The following is an 11767-nucleotide window of genomic DNA, read 5'->3' on the forward strand; positions in this document are numbered from 1 at the left end:
TACAATTGTATTCCAGTGAGGTAAGTTCAGAGGAGTGGAGCCTTGTGGAATGCACATTTTGTTTCACTTCCATAAGTGATAGGTACAGTAGCAGACTTTCATAGGTAGCTATTAAACCATTTCAAACTGATTTGAGTGACCGCTACAGGGTGGCAGTGGTGCGGTTTCTTAGGTTCCATTTACACAGTGGGTCTTTAACAGCACCCACTGAAGAAGTCTGATGTGTCCTCCTGCAATGTTACAGCAGGGAGATAGGAGGACTGAGGGAGTGACTGACTGCCAGTAGCCCATTAAAACACACTGGCCCCTACTATCTATATAATTAATTAATTACGTTAGTAAGTAGGCGATAATGTCAGTGTGTTAAAATAAAACACAAATATATATATATATTGATTAGATAATTATTCAACCCCCTGAGGTTAGAATCACCTTTGGCAGTGATTACAGCTTCAAGTATTTCTGGGTAAGTCTTTTCACACCTGGATTATGCAACATTTGCCAAATTTTCTTTTCAAAATTCTTCAAGCTCTGTTGTTGATCATTGCTAGAAAACCATAGATTTTCAAGCAGATTTAAGTTTAACTGTAACTTGGCTACATTCACTTGGTAAGGAACTCCAGTGTAGATTTGGTCTCATCCTTAATATTAGGGATAGGTGTTCCGAAAGCATAGCATGCGATTATCTGAGGACAGCGCCCAGCAAACAAAACATTACAAACAGTAACCAGCCAAGTAGAGGAGTAACAAAAGTCAGAAATAGCGATAAAATGTATCACTTACCTTTGATGATCTTCATATGGTTGCACTCACAAGACTCCATGTTACACAATAAATGTTTTTTTTGTTCGATAAAGTCCCTCTTTATGTCCAAAAACCTCAGTTTTGTTGGTGTGTTTTGTTCAGTATTCCATTGGCACAAAGCGCGGTCACAGCAAGCAGACGAAAAATCCAAAAAGTACCATAACTTGTTGAGGACATGGCAGATTTACGCCCCCTTTGGAGAAATTGGGTACCCCTAGTAAACTGAAAAAAAAATTGTCAAAAATTGCTAATATATGCATATAATAATTATTATTGGATAGAAAACACTCTAAAGCTTCTAAAACCGTTGGAATTATGTCTAAGTATAGCAGAACTCACAGGGCATGCATTCTTCCAAACTAGTTTTGTGGTCATGAAAGTTGGAGCAACTTTGACGTCATCGCCCCCACCCTTCCCAACCACTTATGGATCTGGGGACACTTTCCATCTCTTCCACTAGATGTCCTCATTCTGTAGAGCGTTTAATCGTTCAAATCGCGCGAGAATTGGCCCTATGGGAGTGATTTGAGTAAGTGCCGCGAGAAAAAACCTGTGCGTTAGGGCGCGAATTGGTCACAGCCATTCCTTTGTTCCAGCACTCCTGGGAAGAGCAAACGATGCCCGGTTGAATTGAAATTTGTTTTGTGTGATAAAAACATCATAAAGCTTGCTTCTGCACTTAGTTTGACCTGTTTAGTCGACATATAATATGTAATTTTGAAGTTTTGATGCGCAACGTTTCCGGACCAGAGGACATTTTGGGTGCATTTCAGCTGATGTTATTAGCTGTAGCTAATACAAAGACGCAAGACTTGAAACCAAACAATGTATTGGGTAAGTATGAACCCTTCCAGAACATTCTGAACGAAGACCATCGAAGGTAAGGGAATATTTATGCTTAAATCTGTGTTTCTGTTGACTCCAACATTACGGAGAAATGTAGCTTATATCTGAGCGCCGTCTCAGCATATTGAATAGTGTGCGATTTCTGTAACGTTAAAAATAAATGTACCAAAGCGGTTGCATAAAAAAGCAGTGTATCTTTCTAACTATATGTAGAACATGTATATTTAGCCAAAGTTTATGATGTCTATTTACGTTATCTTGCCGAGCTACCTAGATTTCCTGCGGGCATTTTTGAGTAATTTCTGAACATGAGCACATTGTAAATGGACATTTATGGATATATATGGCATATTATTGAAAAAAAAAATAATGTACTGTGTAACATGTCCTATTACTGTCATCTGATGAAGATTTTCAAAAGGTTAGTGAATGATTTATTTTTTAATCCTGCTTTTATAATTGTATATTTTCTGGGACAAAATGGCTGCCGCTTGTCTTGGTTTCGGTGGTGGTCTAATATAAATATGTGGTGTGTTTTCGCCGTAAAACATTTAAAAACCATAGTGCCCTCCAAACTCATCACTAAGCTAATGACTCTGAGTCTGAACACCTCCCTCTGCAACTGGATCCTGGACTTTCTGATCCAAGGTGGTGAGGGTAGGCAATATCACATCCACCCCGCGGACCTTCAACATGGGGGCCCCTCAGTGATATGTGCTTAGTCTCTTCCTGTACTCCCTTTTCACCCACAACTATGTGGCCCCACACAACATCAGCAAGACAAAGGAGCTGATCGTGGACTACAGGAAACAGGGTCGAACCCACAGCCATTCATATCGACGTGGCTGTAGTGGAGCTGGTCGAGAGCATCAAGTTCCTTGGTGTCCACATTACTAAGGATCTGTCATAGACTGTTCTCTCTGCTACCGCACAGCAAGTGATACCGATACACGAAGTCTGGAACCAACAGGACCCTGAAAAGCTTCTACCCCAAGCCATAAGACTGCTAAATTGTTTGTCTGAGTAGCTATTTGATTAGCTATTTAACTATCTGCATTGACCCTTTTTGCACTAACTTTTTTAAATCGTCACATACTGTATGCTGCTGCTGCTGTTTAATATTTGTAACTTTATTCCTATTTATATATATATACCCCAATTTATCCCGTACCTCTGCACATCGACTCAGTACTGGTATATAAGTTAACATTACTCATTGTGTATTTATTATCACGTGTTTTACTTTTTACTTTTGGGAAGGGCCCATGAGTAAGCATTTCCCTGTTAGTCTACAACTGTTTACGAAGCATGTGACAAATAACATTTTATTTCATTGAATAGGTTCATTGTAGTTAATTACCACATTTCTGCTCTGAACCAAACCCTAGAGATACAGCGCGTTGGGCTCACAAAAAAAGAACGACGGCGGCCGTTTGTTTAATAAGATGTTTAATAACCCCCAAAAATTCAAATAAAATCTGTTTATTGCTCAGCACTAATGCACAGTGATAACCCTTGAATCTGTTGTATAAATAAACAACATATCTGACATTGAATTCCCATTTGAACTTTGCTGTGCTGTTGAAAGCGCAGTGATAGATATTAGGGTAGCAAAAATGTGACATTGGTTTTTCATTGGAATTTGGTTTGTTAGATGGTTGACAGCATATTGATAACACATTGGAAATTCAACTCACTTTTGGCTGTCTTTTTCAGTGTGTGAATACACAGTAAGTTGTAATGTCATTGATCAACGTTTCACCCAATCATCCATGTTGAAATGCTGTTGTGTGCCCGGTCGGAAGCACCCATACGTACTGCACAATATAAGGAATAGGGTGCCATTTGGGATGCAGTTAAACAGCCAGTACTGACCCAACCTGCATTATGAGGATACCAACTCCAGCACTCATGTGTGAGAGAGAATACTTTACCACCTAGCCAGCATGAAGCAGAGAAAATAAAATTGTCCAGTTGTGTAATTGTAGTATTCTGTCCGCAGTGGCCCAGGAAACATATATATTTTTCTCTCCCCACTGTCATTTTCTTACTTTCCCTTAATAACATAGTTTTACAAAAAAAAGACTGAAAGAGGCTTCACAATGTTTGCCAGTGTGACATTTAGCTGTAGCTGACTATTTTTTTATATTTTTTTTACCCCCCTTTTTCTCCCCAATTTCGATCTTGTCTCATTGCTGCGACTCCCCAACGGGCTCGGGAGGGAGAGGCAAAGGTCGGGTCATGCGAAACATGACCCGCCAAACCGTGCTTTTCAACAACCATCCACTTAACCTGGAAGCCAGCTGCACTAATGTATCAGAGGAAACAACGTTGACCGACACCCCAAACCCCCCTCCCCTCCCCCCAGCCAAACCCTCCTCTAACCCGGTCGACGCTGGGCCAATTATGCGCTGCCCCTATAGGACCCCCGGTCAGTACCTTAGACCACTGCGCCACTCGGGACGCCACCGTGGCTGTTGGTTTTTGAGAGAGATGAGATTATAAAGGAGCTGTGTTATCAGGTTGTTGTGTGGAGTCCACTGTGCTGCAGAGTTGTGAAAGTCTCAGTCAGCAATGCAGCTTTTCGGCTTATGTCAGTCATCTACACTACAGAGGTACCTGTATTGAGAGATAGGGAGGGAGGGAGGGATTTGAAAGTGACAAGCTTAAAGTGTAGTTTAAGAGAGCTACTTGTTTGGCTCAAGATTATATTTTTTATATTAATAGAACTCTTGGCTACTAACTAATTGATTAGTTAGTGATTAGTTAACAAACTGGATGGCCGGTAGTCTAGCGGTAAGAGTATTGGGCCAGCAACCGAAAGTTCTCAACTGAGAGTTTTACCAAGCCGACTAGGTGAAAAATCTGTTGATGTGCATCTGGTAAATTATTATTTTACTGTTGGCAGGTGTTTCTTGAGGCTACCGTCATAATTCATATGACTAGGATGAAGGTCCCATCAATTCCTATTATTTTATATTATTTTGTTTAATACCTTTCCTATTTTCTATTTCCCTTTTTATATACCTTCACAGTTGGCTTTTACAGTACATGTGGACATATACCAATGTTGCAATGAAAGGGGAGTTGTCTTTTCAAAAGTTTTCAGCTCTGTAACCCATAATTATGCAAAAGTGCAAAAGCATCAACAGCATACGCATAACCAATACCACTGATGATTGAATAAATAGCCTATAAAGAGACAGGATGTGTGTGTAGATCCAGAACAGAGAGGTATTGACCAGCCCTTTTCCCAGGTGAGGCAGGCTCCCGGTGCTCAATGTGTGTGTGAGTGTTGAACTAAGCTTAGAGCTAGTTCGTATTCCATTAAGCATCTCTGGGGCTTTGTAGCAGTGGCAGAAAAGAGTTAGCTGATGCCCAATTGCAGTCTATAAATTATAATTGTCTATTTCTTTGCGTGTTAATCTTTGTATTCTCTGATCTATCTCTGGTGGTACTTGTTGTATTCCACTATAATACATTTTATTTGCAAGTACCATGTTATTTTGAAAATAGCATTTTCCCACTATGCACTATGATCAGGAAGAGTGGAACTAATCTGATTGCAGTACAAGGTGATGCTTGAAAGAAAATTATTCATAACCCCTCCACCTGATGGCAGTCTATAGGCCGAGCCCGTCTCATGAACTATATGTTCCATCTCAACTTGTTGCTACACAGCTTGATAATGTACCTTTCCACCTGTGTTTCCCTGCAGATCCCAGTGAGAGTGTCTCCATCATGAGGCTGGTGTGGAAGTCCTTGGACAAGATGAGGTGTTTCCGTAAACGCTCCACCATCCCCTTCCTGGGGTTCCTGATCACCTGTCTACTCTTCCTCAATCTGTACATTGAGGATGGGTATGTGCTGGTGAGTCTTTATCTACGGCATCCAGATTAGAACGTTTTGTCTGATAACTGACAAATTCCTAATATGGATGCCATATCATTCACTTAAAGGGGCAATACGCAATTGAAACAGTAACAAAGTGTCCCTGTCCCTGTTTTGGTAAAAAGCTGAGGGATGGGGCTGGAGTAATGTAACCACTCTCAAATTCATTGACAGAGATATGGATGCAAGGACTGAACATCCATAAGTATAGTTTTAACCATGTTCTGAGGGTTTATATATATATATATATATATATATATATATATATATATATATATATATATATATATATATATATATATATATATATATATATATATATTTACTTATACTTGTTTACAAACATTGGCGTAAAAGAGGCTTACATAGTTTAACTGTCGTACCCCATCAGAACCAACAAAGTTAATGATGAGCCATTAGTAGGTTGTTTTCTTTAAGAATCAATGGGTAGATATCATTCATTTATAAGTCCAAAAATGTATGTAGCAACTGCCGAATGCCTCTTTTAAGTCATCCAAACTCAAATATGTGGAGAAACCATCTAAAAACTTGGAATTAGATGGTGCCTGTCTTTCACATATATTTAGAATTGAGAAATGCAGATTTCCACTACTAATGGCATAGAATAGTATCCGCATTAGTCCACTTTTTTAGGTAGGACAACATCTGAATGAATTGTATTTTGGGGTGTACGGGCCTGTTGTACCACCCCCCTCCTCTTAAATCAAACAGCATAATTTTCATCCAAGAGTTTACTCTTGTATTTAACCATGTTGTCCCTTTTTATAGTTTCTTGTTTTCAGAGCCAAAGGATTTATTTCTTATTCATGATTCCATCAAATCTTGGTGATCATAACACATTATCTGTATTTGTTATTTAAATTATGGGGGGGTGCATATTTTCAACGATCTGGTGCTCTCACGAAGTACCATATCCAAGGCAATGTCAATATTAATATCAATGGTCTTAGAAATGTTCCAAGGAGATGAATTGAATTTGCTGCGTTTGTTTGTACAGTAGCTGGGATCAAATCAAATCAAGTCAAAGTTTATTTGTAGACCTCACAGTGAAACGCTTACTTACAGGCCCTGACCAACAGAGATGAGATGAGACTTTGGTTTGTTTTGGCATTCACAATGTGAAGTCGTCTCATCTCATCCGATCTGTCGTCTTTGTTCTGCGTTGCAGGAGGAGGACAAAAGGCAACTGAGAGAAACGTCCATGCATCCTTCAAACTCTGAGAGATATGTTCACACCTTTAGAGAGCTCACAAATTTCTCTGGAACCATAAACGTCACATATCGTTACCTCGCCGGAACCCCTTTGCCTCGAAAGAGTGAGTGTATCATAGGATGTAGCATAGTGTGTAATTAATTGGCTGTCATTGCATATTGTTTTATTAACAATGTCAAATTAGACACGAGAAATACATTGTAAAAACTTGTTTAAATAATTGACTCATACATTCATTAATACAATACATTCATACATTTTTGGGTTCTAAAATGTTTGTATCCCGAAGGCAGTTGTAAAAAAAATTGAAGTCATCTTTTAATGCACAGCGAAACAATATTTATGTTTTTGTTTACAGAATATCTAACCATTGGACTGTCGTCCGTCAAAAGAAAAAGAGGGAATTACCTCATGGAGACGATCAAATCCATTTTCGACCAGTCCAGTTATGAGGAGCTGAAAGAGATTGTGGTGGTGGTTCACCTGGCGGACTTTGACCTGGCCTGGTGTGAAAACCTGGTGCAGGACATCTCCAGGAAGTTTGCCCACCACATCATCGCTGGACATCTCCTGGTGATCCATGCCCCTGAGGAGTACTACCCATCACTGGATGGGCTGAAAAGGAACTACGACGACCCAGAGGACAGGGTACGCTTCCGCTCCAAGCAGAATGTGGACTACGCCTTCCTCCTCAACTTCTGCACCAACCTCTCAGATTTTTACATGATGCTGGAGGACGATGTGCTCTGCTCAAGGAACTTCCTGACATCCCTGAAGAAGGTGGTCACCTCCAGGGAAGGCTCCTACTGGGTGATGCTGGAATTCTCCAAGCTTGGCTACATAGGGAAGCTCTACCACTCAAGAGACCTTCCGCGCCTGGCCCACTTCCTGCTCATGTTCTACCAGGAGATGCCTTGCGACTGGCTCCTTATTCACTTCCGGGGCCTGTTGGCCCAGAAAGATGTGATCCGCTTCAAGCCCTCTCTGTTCCAGCACATGGGTTACTACTCCTCATATAAGGGAGCAGAGAACAAGTTGAAGGATGATGATTTTGAAGAGGACTCTATTGATATCCCTGACAACCCTCCTGCCAGCCTGTACACAAACATTAATGTATTTGAAAACTATGACGCCACCAAGGCTTATAGCAGTGTGGACGAATACTTTTGGGGGAAACCCCCCTCTACCGGAGACTTCTTTGTCATAGTATTTAACAAATCAACTAAAATAAGCAAAATCAAAATCTTGACAGGAACGGACGATCGTCAGAATGATATCCTGCACCATGGAGCTCTGGAAGTAGGAGAGAAGCTGGTGGGGACAAAGAGAGGAAGGCAGTGTTCTTCCTACATCACGTTAGGGGAGTTTAAAAATGGCAACATTGACGTTCAAGACGTGGACCACAAGATTGCCTTTGCCATTGAGTGTGTTCGTATTGTGGTGACTGCCAGTCAGAAAGAATGGCTGATTATTAGGAGTATAAGCTTGTGGACTACACAACCCCCCAGTCAATGAGAACAACACAAAAACTATCATCATACCATGTAGGCAACAGTTGGTTTACTAATTCATTCGATAATGTATTCATTTATTTACGTATTAATGTATGTATTTATTGTTGCATGTGTTAATTTATTTAATGATTTATTTTACCCATTTTATTTATTTAATTTTATAGTACATGTATTTATATTTGTATCTACAAATCAATCTAGAGTTTTTATATTTGAAAGTATGCTTTAATGCTTTTTACAATTATGGAAAAATGTTTAATGATTGTCTGACTAACCACTTTTATGGACGTTGAACCGTTTTTATGGATGTGAGATCATGGGAAATATCTGTTGGCTATTGTACTCATGTTGTACATCTTATTATTATTTATATTTCTCAGTGTCTTTCCACATCAAAAGTAGCCTCTGGGTCCTCTGGACTTGAACAGTGGTGATTAAGAAATTACACGCCTGCAGACAATTATAGACTTAGGAACATAGCATTACTCCAAATGTTCTTGCTATCAACAAATAGCCACATTCACCCCTTTCCAAAGTTATCATCATCCTTTACATCTTACCCTACAAGCATTATGACGGTCATTATGTCTGCGAATATCCATTCCATCCCTCCTATTCAGGCTGGCGTGGTGTTAGAGAGTTGGAGCGAGCTCTGCAAATGTATTTCCCTGGCACTGTATGTTCCATCAGAGCCGCTGACAGGAGAACAATGTTTGTTTTCACCCATCTTCTCTAACATCTCAGATTGGAGCACACAGTAAGGAATGGGGTGGAACTGATAGTTGACATTTTTTTTGTCACCACAGCACACTTTTACCGGAGTAACGGTCTGTGTTAGGAGCGCTCTCTGCTCGCTACACCAGCAAACAACAACACCCCTGGAGCTAGGGTCTCAAGTAAATTCACTCTCTTTTCCCAATGATGTGCTCTCAGGCACTAAAGGATCTTCTCTTAGAATGTTTCTGTAATATAGAAACAAATCAACTTTATTTACTCTGTGTGGTAACCGTGGGCCATGGTATACTAAAATCAAATTGTATTTGTCACACGCATCGTAGACAACAGGTGTAGACTACCAATGAAATACTTACTTACTGGTCCATTTCCAACAATGCAGAGTTAAAGACAAGATTTTTTTTAAATAAAAATAGTGACACGAGGAATAAATACACAATGAAATAACAAATACGAATAAAGAGTAAACATAACATGGCTATATACAGGAAGTAGAACATAACATGGCTATATACAGGAAGTAGAAGATATCATGGCTATATACAGGGAGTACCAGTACCGAGACGATGTTCAGGGATAAAAGGTAATTGAGGTAGCTTCAGAATGTACTGTACTGTACATATACAGTGCCTTCGGAAAGTATTCAGACACCTTGACTTTTTTTCCACCTTTTTTTAGGTTACAGCCTTATTCTAAAATGGAATCAATTGTTTTTTTCCTCAATCTATACACAGTACCCCATAATGACAAAGCAAAAATATGTTTGTAGAAATTTTGGCAAATGTATAAAAAGAAAACAGTTTGAAATACTACATTTACATAAGTACCCTTTACTCAGTACTTTAGATGCTTTTTGGGAAACTCGAAGCGGGCAGTCATGTGCTTTTTAATGAGGAGTGGCTTCCGTCTGGCTACTCTACCATAAAGGCCTGATTGGTAGAGTGCTGAAGTGATGGCTGTCCTTCTGGAAGTTTCTCCCATTCTCCCATCTCGCACTTTAGTGCTCTGTCAGAGTGACCTCCCTGACCAAATCAATTACAATTTTATTGGTCACATACACATATTTAGCAGATGTTATATTGCGGGAATCCCTTCTCCCCCGATTGTTTAGTTTGGCCAGGCAGCCAGCTCTAGGAAGAGTCTTTGTGGTTCCTAACATCTTCAATCTAAGAATGATGGAAGCCACTGTGTACTTGGGGACCTTCAATGCTGCAGAAATGTTTTGGTACCCTTCTCCAGATCTGTGCCTCGACACAGTCCTGTCTCGGAGGAGAATTCCTTCGACCTCAGATGTGTGCCTTTCCAAATCATGTCTAGTCAATTGAATTTCTCACATGTGGACCAATCAAGTTGTAGAAACATCTCAAGGATGATCAATGGAAACAGGATGTACCTGAGCTCAATTTCGAGTCTCATAGCGAATGGTCTGAATACTTATGTAAATATTGTATTTCTGTTTTTTATTTTGAATACACTTGCTAACATTTCTAAGAACCTGTTTTGTCATAATGGGGTATTGTGTGTAGATTGATGAGGATTTGTTTTCATTTAATACATTTTGGAATAAGGCTGTAATGTAAGAACATTTTGAAAAAGTCAATGGTGCTGAATACTTTCCGAAGGCACTGTAAGTAGGGGTAAAGTGACTAGGCAACAGGTAGATTATAGACAGTAGCGTGTGTGGTGTGTGTGTGTGTGTGTGTGTGTGTGTGTGTGTGTGTGTGTTTGTTATGTGTGTGTGTGTGTGTACAGTGCCTTCAGAAAGTATTCATACCCGTTCACTCATCCCACACATTTTGTTGTGTTACAGCCTGAATTCAAAATTAATTAAAATGATTTATTTATCTCACCCACACTGCCCCATATTAACAAAAGGGAAAGCATGTTTTTATCAATTGTAGCAAATGTATTGAAATACAGAAATATCTCATTTACATAAGTATTCACACCCTTGAGTCAATACTTTTTGTAGAAGCACCTTTGGCAGTGTCTCTAAGAACTTTCCACACCTGGATTGTGCAACATTTGTCCATTATCCTTATTTTTTTTAAATCAACCATTTTGCTCTTTATTTAGCCATCTTACAAATAAAACATTATTACTTCATCAAAAATGTGAATAACTCACCACAGGTTAATGAGGAGGGTGTGCTTGAAAGGATGCACATAACTCTGCAATGTTGGGTTGTATTGGAGAGAGTCTCAGTCTTAAATCATTTTCCACACACAGTCTGTGCCTGTATTTAGTTTTCATACTAGTAAGGGCCGAGAATCCACTCTCACATAGGTACTTGATTGCAAAGGGCATCAGTGTCTTAACAGCGTGATTTGCCAAGGCAAGGAACTCTGAGCGCAGCCCAATCCAGAAATCTGGCAGTGGCTTCTGATTAAATTCAATTTTCACAGAACCGCTTGTTGCAATTTCGATGAGGCTCTATTGTTCAGATATTGGTAAGTGGCCTGGAGTTAGGGCATGAAAGGGATAACGAATCCAGTTGTTTGTGTCGTCCGTTTCGGGAAAGTACTTGTGCACCCTGCCCACTCGGGTGCTTCGCTATATCACATTTGACATTGTGCGTAAGCTTGAGTGCATTTGCACACAATAAATCATACAATGAGGGAAAGACCTGTGTGTTGTCCTTGTTAATGCAAACAGAAAAGAGCTCCAACTTCTTAACCATAGCCTAAACTTTGTCCCGCACATTGAATAGAGTTGTGGAGAGTCCCTGTAATCCTACATTCAG

General features: G+C 39.8%; 1 protein-coding gene across 1 annotated transcript; it reads left to right on the forward strand.

The window, feature by feature from the left end:
* The first annotated feature begins 5271 nt into the window (after positions 1-5271).
* LOC110524434 (alpha-1,3-mannosyl-glycoprotein 4-beta-N-acetylglucosaminyltransferase C-like) lies at positions 5272-9981 on the forward strand. Its single transcript, XM_021604059.2, has 3 exons — positions 5272-5520; positions 6731-6878; positions 7134-9981. The coding sequence occupies exons 1-3, from the start codon at positions 5392-5394 to the stop codon at positions 8288-8290; spliced, it is 1434 nt and encodes a 477-aa protein (XP_021459734.1). The 5' UTR covers positions 5272-5391; the 3' UTR covers positions 8291-9981.
* Positions 9982-11767: the final 1786 nt, after the last annotated feature.

Source organism: Oncorhynchus mykiss, chromosome 1 (genome assembly GCF_013265735.2).
Source record: "Oncorhynchus mykiss isolate Arlee chromosome 1, USDA_OmykA_1.1, whole genome shotgun sequence".
Lineage (NCBI taxonomy): Eukaryota > Metazoa > Chordata > Actinopteri > Salmoniformes > Salmonidae > Oncorhynchus > Oncorhynchus mykiss.